The sequence below is a fragment of the Lutra lutra genome, chromosome 5 (genome assembly GCF_902655055.1).
Source record: "Lutra lutra chromosome 5, mLutLut1.2, whole genome shotgun sequence".
In the NCBI taxonomy this organism is placed as follows: Eukaryota; Metazoa; Chordata; class Mammalia; order Carnivora; family Mustelidae; genus Lutra; species Lutra lutra.
This window is the reverse complement of record NC_062282.1, coordinates 116,656,506-116,671,529: the sequence shown is the minus strand read 5'-3', so window position 1 is coordinate 116,671,529 and position 15,024 is coordinate 116,656,506. Positions and strand designations below refer to the sequence as shown.

Below are 15,024 nucleotides of genomic sequence, written 5' to 3'. Positions count from 1 at the left end.
ATAAGAGCCCAGAATGAAGAGAAGTCAGGTTCAGCCTCCCGACAGCCCCAGTGTCTTCTTCCCTTAGCTGTACACCTACTGTACCCGCGAGCGAGCGAGGGAGCGAGCCAGGCGCGGGAGGGGACGCGCGGAGAGGGCGGACAGCAGCCGCGGCGTGCGCATGCGCAGTGGGGTTGTTTTTCACAAAGCTGCTCTTAAAGTGAGCTGGCAGCCTCCAGCCGCCCGTCTTTGTAAGGAGACCACTGAGACTAGCAGGATCGTGGAGCAGCAGCCTCTCTGCTGCCCTGACTTTTTAAGAAATCTCAATGAACTATTTGTAAAGAATCACTGATCTTGCCTGCAAGCTTTTTGCACGGCAAAGACATCGATCAGTGTTAGGTGAAGATCACGTTTTATATGTGATCTCGACTTTTTTGTCTTACATTATATTTTTATAGATTTTGTTATAAACATGGTGCTGGGAAAGGTGAAGAGTTTGACAATAAGCTTTGACTGTCTTAATGACAGCAATGTCCCTGTGTATTCTAGTGGGGATACAGTCTCAGGAAGGGTGAATTTAGAAGTTACCGGGGAAATCAGAGTGAAATCTCTTAAAATTCATGCAAGAGGACATGCGAAAGTACGCTGGACCGAATCAAGAAATGCCGGCTCCAATACTGCCTATACACAGAATTACACTGAAGAAGTAGAATATTTCAACCATAAAGACATCTTAATTGGACACGAAAGAGGTAAGTTTTTATATTATTCAGAAGTCATTAGACCTTTTTTCCTTTGGGAGAGTACCTTTTCAGTTTTTCTGAATTAATGTAATTCAGCTCCTGGCATAACACTTAGCAGTTAAAGATTAGCAAAGTTGGAAGATTTGGGTTCTCCTTGACATTAATCGTGTCTTAAACCGTAATGCATGCAGGCATCTGCAAAGTGACTGCAAACTGCACTTAATTCAACTACCTCTATACCCGGCTTGGTTTGTTCCATACGCACTTGCAATACCTTTCTACCTTATTTGTAAATTCTACTTAAATCCCATTCAGTGATTTTATTAATAAGTTTTCAAATGAAATGCTAAAATCTGCAGTCCAGTATTCGATTTTTTCCTTGCAGTGTGCAACGGTAGATTTTAAAAACTAAGCGTCAGTGAAGAAATGGAATAACATTTAAGTGGATTAGTAGGTGCTTTTCATTTTTAATATTGACACGCAAAATAGTGTAAGGAATTCATCATTGTTCTTTGATAAAGGATTTCTGTGGCTTATTTTGACATATGGTATCAACACCCCACGTGTTTTTTCCCTATTCTCTCCAGATCCTTTTATAAATTTACATCAAGCATTCTCTATCTTAAAGGACAGTATCTATCATTATGATAGGTTTCAAATCAGTTTTAGAAACCATTTCGGGTCAGTAATTTTCTTTTCCGAGTATGATGCCTAACTTTGGAACGTGCATTCAATGAAACCCGTGCCAGTCAAATGGAATTGAAAAGTATTCGGTACATTGGATTTGATTTTGGGTTGGAAAAGGGAGATAAACGGTTGTCAAAGCGAGAAAAGGTCCTGAGATTTCCAATCTATTGTTTAAATGGTTACATTGTGGAAATATAGGAGACTCTAAGCTTGTTTTTCTAAGTTTCCACCCTTTGTTAGAAGCGGTTCAATCCTGTTTCGGACCAGTTCTGGGGGGTGGTGAGGAGGGGCGCTTGTTCTGCTCTCAGCAGATTGGTTACACGCGTCAGGTGGTGGCGATGACTTAATTCCTAGCCCAAGAAGAATATAATGTTAAAACTGGTTATGTAATTTTATGCTTCTCCTTTTTAATGCAGTATTTAGTTCAAATGTTAAGATTTTTCAGAAAGTACAGCACGTCTTTAACCTTTTTTTATATTAAAAAAATACACATCCCTGAGGAAGTGCAAATGGAACTAAGACAAGTGTCGAAATGAAGGATGCTTTGAGTTACCGCATGTAATCATTTTTTTAAAATATTAAGATGAAATTACTTCTTCAGTTGGGATTTCACAGTTACACATAGGTAATCTGCATTCTGAAATAATTTTTAGTATTTACAAGCAGTAACACTGGTAAGATGCAAATGCCGAATGACAGCCTTGGTATTTTTTGGAAAGCAGACACGAGTTTGTCTTTGAACCTTTCTGAACATTGCAGCTTTTTATAAAATGGATAAGAAACAAAGGTTTTGAGGGAGTTGAGGCTTGCAATGGAGTAAAAGTAGAATATATATATAATGACTTACGGGGACAAACACAATTTCATTAGTTGTTCCAGGATTTCTTCGTAAACAAAACTATGTACCCCGGACCCCACGAGATGCCCCTCTACCCCTGCAAAGCGTGGACAAGCTCTTAGCTGGAATAGTTTCAATGACTTAAAAAGTGGGACCTCTCAAACTAGCCTGGTAACTGAGACCCCGCCCCGGGTGCCCGGCGATAGGCGGAGCCGCGTTTGTTAGCCTGTTGCTAAGGCGATGCCAGGCTCTGATTGGATTGGGCGCGGGCGGGTGGGGAGAGTGGGCTCGCGCCGGTTGGGGCGAGGCTTGGAACCGGCGTGCGCCGGTAAAGGTCCCTCCAGAGTGGCTGCCCCCGCCCCTACCCGCGTCCCTCCCGCAGTTTCTGGAGGCGTCGTGGCTCCTGTCACAGAATGTTGTCGCCCCTCACCTTCCTGCTTGGCGCCCCAAAAGAAGTGATCTCGGGTTTCTGCAGAGTAGATGGGGAGAAGCTCCTGCTGGCCTCGCAGGTGCCGAATGGCCCCTGGGCGTAACTTTAACTGACAAATCTATTCAGAAGGAACTTGGGGACGCAGGGTTAGCGGGACCCCATTTTCCTGATTTTCGGGTGGAAGAGGTCAGGTGGCGTCTGGAGGCGTTCATTGCCTCTTAGTTGAAAGAAAGCGAGTTTCCTGACGTGTGTAGTCACCAGACCGGCTACCTTGATTTGACCTGGGAACAGACCATAAAGGCTGGCCCGAAGAAGGAAAAGTGATACTGACACTGAAAGCTCGTGGAGAGGCCTCAGCGAGTATCCTCTGACCCCCTCCCCATTGTTTCCCAGAAACACTGCCACCCTGGCCTTCCTCCCCCCCTCCCCGCCCCAGTTTCCCTCTCCGCAACTGTAAAGGTGTCAGGGTGGCCCGAGCCAGATAGAACCGGTCACCGGCTGGGGCGTGTAAAGCGGAAGCGCCGCGGTGCCATCGCCCCGCCCCCTGTCCAGCAGGCTAGGCTGCGCGAACGCGAGCGCGAGCGCCGCGCGACGTATGCCGTATGTATAGCGGAGCGCGCGGGCGGCGGCGCGCGGGCGGGCCGGCTGGGATCTGCTCGCGCCGGTTTAGGCCGGTCCTCTCCTGCTCCGGTCTAGTTCTTGATTGACAGCCCGGCACTTGTTTACCACGGCGCGGCCGCCGCCGCTCGCCTCAATGAGAGTGCTGAGCTGGCACAAAAAGGAAGCGAGAAGGGACGAAAAGGAGAGGGAGGCAAACTTCGGACGCCTTCGAGGGGAGCGAATTTAAATGGCCCCCAACTCACCGGTTTTCGGTGCTGAAATTCGTTCAGAGGATTTGCACAGGGGGCGAGGAAAAACAGCATTGAGATAAAAGGGATTTAACATGGTTTCTGAATAAAAGTACCCGCAGATACACGCTTTTCCCCCCCTTTTCTCTTTTGATGTAACGGAAGCATCACGTTGTGTCCCTTCAATACTTTGGTGAAAGAAAGTTAAATGGTAATACCAATTTCATCTACACTCATGGCTAATGCTGGCTTCTACACTGAAAGACTACATCAGTAAAGACGTGTATGTAATTACACTACTCAGCTAAACTAAAAGTCAATTTAAGAATTCAGAATCCTCTCCGACATTTTCGTTAAATATGTATATATTTTGGAGAAATTTAAAAAATATTTGGCCTAAAGAAAATTGGTTATAAAATGAAAGGTCATTCTCCTAGCAATTGGGAACAGCCTAATTAGAGTTCATTTTTCAAGGATGTGGAACAGTGTTGTTTCCCAGTAAGCAGGAACCTTTTAAATCGTAAGATATATTTTTATGTGTGGATTTTTAGCTGTTGCTAGGACAAACTTAGTGTGAACATTTTAGGTTCGATAAAGAATTTTTATTTTTAGCTCTCAAACTGACATTTAAATATCACTTCCTTTTTTTTTTAACTTAAGCATTTGACGAAGTTTTCTAATGGTTTTAAGTTGTAACATGTCATCTGCATCAAAACTGACAGACTTGAAAGGTTTGCACAAATTTTAATCTATATATAGTCTTATGATAAATTTTTAAGTAAGCCATTGGAGACAAAGATAACCTCTTAGAGACTTGAGCTCTGACTCTGGTTGAGCATCTACTATGTTAGACACAAATGCTTTACAGTTTGGGTCATTTACCATTTAAAAAAAAAACTGCCTTTAAGGGCATAAGTATTGATTATCCCCATCTTACAGATGAGGCAACAGAAGAGTTGGAATTTGTAGTAACTCACACAGAGGAAGTGACAAAAGTTAGAATTAAGATCTCTCAGACTCCAAAGCTTGTGGCCTTAATTATTATAGGAGTACCTTTAGAGTACTGCCACCAGGGAGAGTGTGTAAAGGTTTAATATCAAGTCTTTTGTTTTCTTTGTTTGTTTTAGATGATGATAATTCAGAAGAAGGCTTCAACACTATTCATTCAGGAAGGCATGAATATGCATTCAGCTTCGAGCTTCCACAGACGTAAGTATTATGAGTAACAGGCATTTTTCATAAACCTCCATTCTTTTAATTAAAATTATTCTAAATTTAAATATTTTTAGTTTTTAAAAAAACCCTTTTCATCACTGAATGTTGCTAGAGGAAAACAATACACTGAAAAAGAAGCTGCTTTTTAATATAGCCTGGCAGAATTATAGAAAGCAAAGCTCAATTCTTAGTACGCTGTCTCAAAATCTGTGAGGTCTTTAAAACTTAAATAGTATTTCATGTACCCTGAGTGAATTGGAAGGTGCTAGTCAGAATGTAAGCACTTGCTATTTTATCATCAGTTGACATTAGTGGAAATTTAGAACTTAACAAAACTCTTAACTCAGTAATTTATAAAAATCCAGTCTTTTATCTATCTTTTCTGCTAATGCTAACCCACAGCAGTAATGTAAAAAGATAAACATAATTAGGAATAATCTAACTTTATAATGATCTTTTGTTAATGAATTTAGTAAATTCTGTGCAAAGACAACTGATTCTATGACCTGGATTTAAAAGGAAACACCTATCAGATAATTGAATATAAGGCATGGAATATAGTAAGGAAAAAGGAAAGTGGTTTGTTCTTAATGTAAAAATAGATCTTTGAAGCCATTATTCCCTCCCCGCCAAATTTTCTTAGTATCTCTGTTAATTGTAGTACTTGAATTGTTACTATGCAGATAAATTCATAAATGATATTTTTCAGAGTATTCTATTTACCATATTATTTAACGTCATTCTAAACGTAGTGCCCTAATCTGCTTTAAGAGAAATACTGTAAGTCTGTGAATATATTGCTAATATTGGGTCTGACTAGTTTATCAACCAAAGTCACTTAAAATAGACTCTGGAAGACTTACATAAATACTACATTTCATTTCTCCATGCTATACACGTTAATGCAGGAGTCTAAAAATGCAAAAAAAAAAAAAAAAAAAAAAAACCTGTAAAAATCCCACTACTTTTCATGCTAATCTAAGCTAGCACTTTACCTTGTAAATAACTGAACACTGGGCATTTTGCTAGTGAAATTATGAAAGAGACTAAACTCACTGCAGTAAAACCTTCCACAATTAATGAAATCTGGAAGAGGTGAAAACCAGTTCTGATTCCCTTGATAGAGATTAACAGAATTGTTCTTTCTCTTATTAAGCCTGTACAGTTAGAAAACATGGCCAAAAAAGAGAACATGAGAAAACTAGGAAATGGAAACACAGCTTTTTTAGATTTTCAGTAGACTTTGTAAAAGGTGAAATTTTGAAATTAAAACAACTCTTTTAGATATTCTCTAGATCTTACTATAAAAAAAGAGAGAGAATTCCTAAGCCAGTGTGTAAACTTTCTCAATAGAAATATTAAAACCGGGGTACCTGGGTGGCTCAGTGGGTTAAGCCTCTGCCTTCGGCTCAGGTCATGATCCCAGAGTCCTGGGATCAAGCCCCACATTGGGCTCTCTGCTCTGCAGGGAGCCTGCTTCCCCCCACCCCTCTCTCTGCCTGCCTCTCTGCCTATTTGTGATCTCTGTCAAATAAATAAATAAAATCTTAAAAAAAAAAAAAGAAATACTAAAACCATTCTTAACTTTGTTTTTAAATTAAATTTTTGATTTCAAGAATTGATTTCCAGACTTTCATAATTTTGCCACCAGCGTTAAAAGCAGCCTCTTCTTAGTTTAAAGGGATTGTATTCTTCTGGCTTTTTAAAGCAAAATTTCTATAATACTTTAGTGTTAGCTATTGTTTTTTGGAAAACAGAAGATTTTTTTTTTCCCCAATGACTTATCCCTTTAGAAATTATTCTGTTTGCTACCTCATTGATATATAAGCAGTGGAATATAGTAAACACTTCTATGCTGACCAACTGTATAATTCTTAAAAAGAGGTATAAAATTAATATATTGAATTTATATTCTGCACAGACCACTTGCTACCTCATTCGAAGGCCGACATGGCAGTGTGCGCTATTGGGTGAAAGCCGAATTGCACAGGCCTTGGCTTCTACCAGTAAAATTAAAGAAGGAATTTACAGTCTTTGAGCATATAGATATCAACACTCCTTCATTACTGGTAAGAACTGACTGAATTCTTCATTCTTCGTTTTTGGCATATAAATACTAAAGAATAATCACCTAAACTATGCAGTCTCTATACTTTTACAAGAGTGATTTTAAATTCCATAAATACTATTTTTAAAAACAGAGTCAAGAGCACACAAATTAGTGAAGAATATGCTCATATTTTCTGATATTATAATAACTTTAAGAAAACTTTAAAAGTAAAAACAGCATATGGTACAAAATAAATCTCACTCAGAAGTTAAAAGAATAACAAAAAATAGATTTGTTCCCTGGATAATTTCAGTGGAAAAGGAACAGTAGTATCAATTATTATAAGACAGTATCACTTACCATTGAAAGATCATAATCTAAACCTTGGACTGCATTGCATATTCCAATATAGGGATAGTTGTCAAGTGATGGGGAGATTGTCACTTTCATGAAAAATCAATCATATTTTTAAAAAAATCCTTTTTAATTGCATTTTTTCACAATATTCAAATTTGACTTTAAAAATTTTATTTGGTCTAAACAAATGATAACATCTTTAAGCAAATAAGAATCTTAAAAATGAGAGTTTTCCTTTTTTCACATAACTGATTTTTATATTCTCAAAGAAAGATGTTAACATTTGGGATTGTAACCAAGTTGCTTTCCAAGCTGCCTTTTTTTTTTTAAGGCAGTTGAAGTGGAATGTGGAAAGGGTTTTTTTGTTTGTTTGATTGGTTGGTTGGTTTGTTTTTAATTACTTTATTTGTAAATAGTATGAGCTAAAACTGTGTTTATTGGATATGTTGTTAAGCTCTCTACCCTTTTTTAATTGGATGGAGAATATATATAAAGATGAAAATAATTGTATAATTCAGAAGCCATTGATTAGTTTTTTAAAAGTATATCTGAATACACCTGGAAAAAAACAACACTTTTTAATTTTAATTCTCCAAAAATTTAGGGTCTTATTTTAAAACATTGTGTAATACTGTCTTAATTTGTGCATTGACCTTTTTCTCTAATTTATTTCTTACAGTCACCCCAAGCAGGCACAAAAGAAAAGACTCTCTGTTGCTGGTTCTGTACCTCAGGCCCAATATCCTTAAGTGCCAAAATCGAAAGGAAGGGCTATACCCCAGGTATGTATGAGATGGACTCCCACAGAAAACGATCTTTCTTCACTCAGCTTTTGTGTATTAAGTATTTAGTATTTCTACTAAATGCACATATAATATGATATTCTTGGTAAGAATAACCCAGTTTTCTTTCATAAATGTGAATGTAATATCTGTTCTTAAACAGCTACTAAACATGAGTTGTTGTTCATTTTTATAATTCTAAGTTTCTTGCCACTTTTGGGACTGTTTTTCATCCATGTAGTCCATTGACCTTTCAGACTTTGGCTTAAGAATCTACATTTTTGGAGGTTTGGTTGTTTTTGTTTAACAGTAGATACATATTTTTTCCCTCTAGGTGAATCAATTCAGATATTTGCTGAGATTGAGAACTGCTCTTCCCGAATGGTAGTGCCAAAGGCAGCCATTTACCAAACACAGGCCTTCTATGCCAAAGGGAAAATGAAGGAAGTAAAACAGCTTGTGGCTAATTTACGTGGGGAATCCTTATCATCTGGAAAGACAGATACATGGAATGGAAAGTTGCTGAAAATTCCACCAGTTTCTCCTTCTATCCTCGACTGTAGCATAATTCGTGTGGAATATTCACTAATGGTAGGTATAGATTTAAGGGTTTGTTAAGTATTAAAGTCATGATAGTAAGTAAGTCATTATCTTTACTCTAGGATTTGGTTTTTGTATTCTATATATCATATATACAAATACATGTAAACCTTTAATTTGAATTACAATTACTAATTTTATCTCACATGTAAACTACTACATATAGTACTACACGTAGTGATGGAACTTTTTTTTTAATATTCTATGTATATGTAAGTAAATGAAGGCCTAAGATAACATTAAAGTTGGGTTATCAGTTTTTAAAGAAAGAAATAATGCTTGTAATACTAAACCTACCATCTCCTTTCAATGTTTAGGTATATGTGGATATTCCTGGAGCTATGGATTTATTTCTTAATTTGCCACTTGTCATTGGTACCATTCCTCTACATCCATTTGGTAGCAGAACCTCAAGTGTAAGCAGTCAGTGTAGCATGAATATGAACTGGCTTGGTTTATCTCTACGTGAAAGACCTGAAGGTAATTTGATAATGCATGTTTAAGCCTATTCTCTTATTATTATTTTGAAGAACATAATTTTGCCTTTAATATCTTATGATTAAACTTTTGTCTATATGTGTAGAAAGTAGATGTGTCCCTAATATTAGATTTAAAGCCTGTATCCCCCTAGTTTTAATCACAAAACAATTACTATTTTTATCTTGACATTCCTTTTTAATACCTACTATTCTGTGTATTTTGACATGCATAAGAACATGGTGTTCGAATTGCGTGTATCTTTTTCCTTCAGCACCACCCAGCTATGCAGAAGTGGTAACAGAGGAACAAAGGCGGAATAATCTTGCACCCGTGAGTGCTTGTGATGACTTTGAGAGAGCCCTTCAAGGACCACTGTTTGCATATATCCAGGAGTTTCGGTTCTTGCCTCCACCTCTTTATTCAGAGGTAAGCACTAGCTCAAGTCTGAAATGGGCTGACTCTCCTGGGAAACAGCATTACAGACTTTTTAAAAAAATACAGTTAGGTTTTGATTATCATTATATTAATAGAAAAATATAATTAGGATTCTTACATTATTGGGGAAGTAGGGATAATGATTTAATATCATGCTTACAAAATGCCTGTTAAAGGATTAATTCATATTTTAAAGCATCAATAGGAGTGGCATTTTACATGCATGAACTAAAGTAGCTAGAATTTCTCTTATTTATCATCCTTTTCCAATTTAATTCTTGCATATTTTAACATTCCCAGTCATAGGGGAAAATAACATATTTGCAAAACAGGTTATACAAACATTTCTACACTGATTATTTTATTCATCTCATGTTGATGACCACTAAGCATTACGTGAATAAAACATGGCTCTTCTTGCGAGAAGCTCACAGACTGATGCGAAGAACAAATTTAGAAGCAAAATATTCCATAACGATAGAAATGCACACAGTTCATTTGAAGAGTAGTTCATTAGGCCCTGGAAATCAGGAAAGGCTTCCCTGGGAAGGTGATTGAAGTTCTTCAGAATACATCTTAATATATGTTGTGCAGGGCTTTAAAGTTGGCACTGATACCAATATAATGCTAAGTAATTTTGTAAATCACTAGAATTAGCCTTACCCTTTTTGGTTATCACAGATTAACTATTTAACAATGAAATATTTACTCCCAAATAAGACCTAAGTGGGATTGCTTCACTCTGCAAAAAATTGTTGCTTTTCCCCCTTTAAGATCATGGCTAGAAGAGTCCATTTTCCTCCCGATGTGGTTAATAGAAGATCACTTTATTTGTTGATTATAGGATATTTAGAATTTGTTCTTGCAAATTCTTAATTAGCCATACTATCCCCCTGTTGTTTCACAGAATTTGTCCTTATGTGCTAAAAGTTCTCCCACTTGCTACAGATTTTGTTACATTTTTATGCTGATGTTTCTATCTTAAGTCCGTAATTTCTGATTTGATCTGAGACTTTCTGCCTTTACAACAGGCATTTTAAAAGAAAGACAATCTCCGTTATCCACTTTAAAGCAATTTGTGGCAAAATTCTACTACCACCTTTTAAAGTGAACTAAAGATAATTAAGAGAATTAAAAATTTCTAAAATCCTAAATTGGTTCAGAATGTGATTCAGTTAATAGTCAGTCACATAGAAGGGGAATAAGTTCTAGACTGCATTAAAGTGTTTTTCTCTTAAGTCATTAAAAGAAAAGTTACTTGCTTCTTTTCCTTCAAAAACATGTTTTACCTAAAGTTCTGTGAGGCACTCATAGAACTTAAATGTTCATACCTAAATGTATGCTACATTTAAATGGAAATAAAAATGGGTCTTACCCAAAAGATGTTTAGTAAAAGAAATATTTTAAAGCCAACCATTTGCCTTCCTGTGCTCATTCTCTACCTGAGAATCAACTGAAATATATTAATTTTGCTTAAATGTATGTGCATATTAAAGTCTCTCTAGTCATAGAGAAGGTAGGCAGACTCTAGAGCATTCTGGGTTTAGCATTGCTATTTCTTGATACACAGTTTTCTTAGGCCTTCTCTAGTGTTTAACATCCATAGGTTATTACTTCAGATAACCACCAAAAACACTGTTCACACAACTGCATCCTTCCCAAAGCCTAGAAAAGAGTTGACTTTTTTTGTAAAAGGATGAAAAGGGACAAAAGGAGATCATTACTATGAAATTGTTCTCCACTTTGTATTTAGAGTCTTAAGCAGTCTACTGACTGCTGAATAAAACACTGTATGGGCATACCTTTAAAAATTTTACTAATTTCAGGGGCACCTGGGTGGCTCAGTGGGTTAAGCTTCTGCCTTCGGCTCAGGTCATGATCTCAGAGTTCTGGGATCGAGCCCCACATCGGGCTCTCTGCTCAGCAGGGAGCCTGCTTCCTCCTCTCTCTGTGCCTGCCTCTCTGCCTACTTGAGATCTCTATCTGTCAAATAAATAAATAAAATCTTAAAAAAAATTTTTTTTATTAATTTTGTAATTAAATATCAGGCACTTTATAGATAATATTTGTATCCTTTTCTCCCTTCCCACATGCTGTGTATGTTCTGACTCAATTCCTCAGTAGTACTTAGAATGTTAGTCATTGCTGCATTTTTACTAGACTTTATCAGATAACTTTGTAATTTTTTTTTAACTCTTCTTTTTAGATTGATCCAAATCCTGATCAGTCAGCAGATGATAGACCATCCTGCCCCTCTCGTTGAAGGAACAATGGTTAAATCAAGTTGATGTGGGTTCCGAACTGTATCTCTTCCCAGCTGAGGACAGAGAAGTATCTTGGAGACACGTTTTCAGAGGAAGTGGAATTGCTTTTGCCCAGAAAAATGGCAAATACATGAAACAACCAGTGATCATGCTTTAGAAGCCTACAGCAACATTCTGGGACTGTTCCAACATGCTTGAAGATCTAAGCTTTTCTCCTTTAAAACAGGCACATACTTAAGAGCAGTCTTCTTAGCCTATGGTCATACGTGTCAAGACACCACGTTGTAAAGAGGGATGATTTCCTTCTTTTGATTTGAAAATTTGCACATGCTCAATGCTTACATTGTGCAGTTCTGATGTCACTACAGCTTTTTTTTTTTTTCCATTTATGCCAGACTCTTGATACTGTTTAAAAACTTGTTTGTGGTCAGCACAGCAAGGAACAAAAGAAAGCTTTGAAAAAACTTTAACATGAAAAAAAACGCACTGACTTTTTTTTTTTTAATTTAATATAGCCTGGACTTTACCTGCGTATGCACATGCTCAGAAATGTCCTACTAGGCTGACCATGTATCACCTCTTCAGCTTGGATCCTATTGTGGATTTATTTACAAACATCAAATGCCTTCAAGCCAATCCTTCTTGCTGTATGTTTTGCAGCCTACTGTAGTAGATACGCAACAGATATGTGGGAAAAGAGATAAGAGGAGGAAGCTAATAAGAGACTTTGTCAAGATTGTATACCTTCTTGGTTTCTTTTAAGAATTTGTTGCCTTTCTACTATTACAGCAAAGCAGCATTTTGTTACTGACTGCCTAAAATCACTTAATCTCAGGTGAACGCATCACTTGCCAAACTGTTGGAATGCTATTTGTGTTTCGTTGCACTGTTGAGTTACTTTTTTTTTGTTTGGTTGGTTGGTTGGTTGGCTTTTTGGAGAGGGAAATTTGGAAAAGGGACATACACAAAAGTGATAACCCACCCACATTCCCTTTTTATCATTACATAAAAGAAGAAACTAGCAGAGCTAAGAATGGAGTAAAGAAAGGCAGTATGGCAGGCACCAGCAAAGAGTTAAGGGCTTGTTGCTCTTAAAAATTATTATTTTTATTATTTTAAGAGTATGGAAATTTTCCAGTCACTGGAGAGGAGGAGAAAGTGCATTTATTTTTATAACAGAGTTACTTAATTACCTCCAAAACACATATGTTGGAAATCATTTTGCTGATGCAGTGTTTTCTGAGCAGGAATATATATATATATATATATATATATATATATATATATTCAGGTTGTGACTAGAGAGCTTACTTTATACATTTCCTATCCTGCTCCCAACTTCTCAGAGCTCGAAAACCCAAGTTTATTCTGAAAGTGTATACAAAATTACAAATACTAGAATGTGTGCTGGAGTGAGAACTGTTTTCTATTTTTGTGGAGTTTTTTTAGTGACAGTATTTTTTCCATTATCTAAAGAACATTTTGCTAAACATGAGAAACCACTCACTTTGAGTATATATAGATAAGACCAACTACATCAGTAAATTATAGTTTGTATTAAAGATAATTTACAGTTGGCTCATAACAAATATACCAGCATTCATGATGACACTTAAAAACCATTTTCCAAGGTACCAAGTGTACTAATGGTCTTATTTTAGAAGGAATTCAGCTCTGATGTTTTTAATGAAAATCAGCATCTGTGATGTTGCAACATACGTGTGAAATGGGTGTTACATCTATCTGCCATTTAACCCCACAGTTAATAAAGTGGCTGAAAATAATAGTAACTCTGGCTTGGTGCTTGACCTGGTTAAATACTGTCTTAAAGCTTCATACAAAACAAACAGGCTTTTCCATAAGTGGCCTTTAAGAAAACATGGAAGACAATTCATGTTTGAAAAATGCTGACAGGGTGAAGAAAGCCCAGCGTAAAAATGAATCACGTTTTAAGTGATTCAGTAAAGGGTTTGGGCTCCCGTAGCAAACTAATACTAGATAATAAGGAAATGGGGGTGAAATATTTTTTTATTGTTGTTAAATCATTTTGTGAATGTCCCCCTCAAAAGAAGCTAATGGAATATTTGGCATAAAGGGCATTTGGTGGTTTTATTTTTGTTGGGGGGGGAGGTTGTCTGAAAATCCCTTTTCTTTTCTCTCTTATGTCTAACTGACTAGGGAACAATTGTTGATATGCATAGCATTGGAATACTTATCACCATATACTCATTTTAAATAACACATGAAGTGAGAATGACCAATATTCTGATAATTGGCACTGGGTCACAAAATGTGATTAAATTTTAAATATATATAAAACTTTATCAAATAAAGTTTTATTTACCCCATTAAAGTGTTTACTTTTCTTATTTAGAGGCATTACTTTAACTCTTTTCCTAATATTGGTCAATTCCTGACATAAGATGTGAGGTTCACAGCTGTATTCCAGTATTCAAGATAGTCCTGATTTTGCAATTAGGAAAAGTAAAATCCAAAACATTAGCAAAACAAAGTGCAATATTAAATGTTTGCTTTATAGATTATATTCTATGGCTGTTTGTAATTTCTCTTTTTTTTCTGTTTTATTTGGTGCTGAATATGTCCTTGTAGGCTCTGTTTTAAGAAAACAATATGTGGGAAATGATTTAATTTTTCCTATTGCTCTTCCTTGTGGAAAATAAAGTGTTTTTTGTTTTTTTTCTTTTTTGTAAAATTGTTGGGAGACTTAATTGAATCTTGATCGTGTTAGTAACTCATCATACATGCAAACATTATTAGGACTACAGTTAAACTCTATTTTTAAGCCAATCTGGGTAGGAATTGCTTCAAGCCACCAAAGGGAATTACTGAAGCCTTAAAGGAATTTTTAATACTAATTATCATGGCATAATAATTCATCAAATTTTTAGATGCTGTTTTAGATGAATTGTCTGTAAGTTCATTCTATAAATGCCAGTCCTCTGTATGAACCAAACTTAACCAGGTAAAATAGTTTCACCTTCAGGTACCAATTGCCTCTTGCAGTGATGTGTCCAAGTTTCTAGTATTTAAGAGCACATAACTTTAAAAGTTGTATTAACTAAACTTACAAAAATACTTTTTTCCAAATTTTTAAACAATAATATTTTTTCAAAGAATGTGTGGATTTGGCATTAATTTATAACATTAGAATTACTAATCACATTTAGAAAATGTGGGATCACGTTTAGAAAATAACCTTATTTCAGTATTTATATTTCAATATTTATATATCCATAGATCAGCTCTCAGGTTATGTGCCTTACTATATCATTCTCCCATATTTTCAAATGTGTAT

At 36.4% G+C, this 15,024-nt stretch overlaps 1 protein-coding gene across 3 annotated transcripts; it reads left to right on the top strand.

The window, feature by feature from the left end:
- The first annotated feature begins 212 nt into the window (after positions 1-212).
- On the top strand, positions 213-14,421 carry ARRDC3 (arrestin domain containing 3). Of its 3 annotated transcripts, XM_047729537.1 has the most exons (8): positions 213-731; positions 4,653-4,734; positions 6,662-6,809; positions 7,827-7,929; positions 8,264-8,520; positions 8,847-9,009; positions 9,281-9,435; positions 11,651-14,421. In XM_047729537.1, the coding sequence occupies exons 1-8, from the start codon at positions 452-454 to the stop codon at positions 11,705-11,707; spliced, it is 1,245 nt and encodes a 414-aa protein (XP_047585493.1). In that variant the 5' UTR covers positions 213-451; the 3' UTR covers positions 11,708-14,421. The 3 variants fall into 3 exon arrangements, with proteins under 3 accessions (XP_047585493.1, XP_047585494.1, XP_047585495.1); XM_047729538.1 differs by lacking the exon at positions 11,651-14,421 and having other exon boundaries at positions 9,243-9,435; XM_047729539.1 differs by lacking the exon at positions 6,662-6,809 and having other exon boundaries at positions 689-731.
- The last annotated feature ends 603 nt before the right edge of the window (positions 14,422-15,024 follow it).

What these genes read in the sequence shown, in the direction of transcription:
- ARRDC3 (XM_047729537.1), top strand. Translation starts at nt 452, where the DNA reads ATGGTGCTGGGAAAGGTGAAGAGTTTGACAATAAGCTTTGACTGTCTT. An exon ending in TCAACACTCCTTCATTACTG is followed by an intron (nt 6,810 to 7,826) that starts GTAAGAACTGAC and finishes TATTTCTTACAG; the next exon opens with TCACCCCAAGCAGGCACAAA. An exon ending in AAGGAAGGGCTATACCCCAG is followed by an intron (nt 7,930 to 8,263) that starts GTATGTATGAGA and finishes TTTTCCCTCTAG; the next exon opens with GTGAATCAATTCAGATATTT.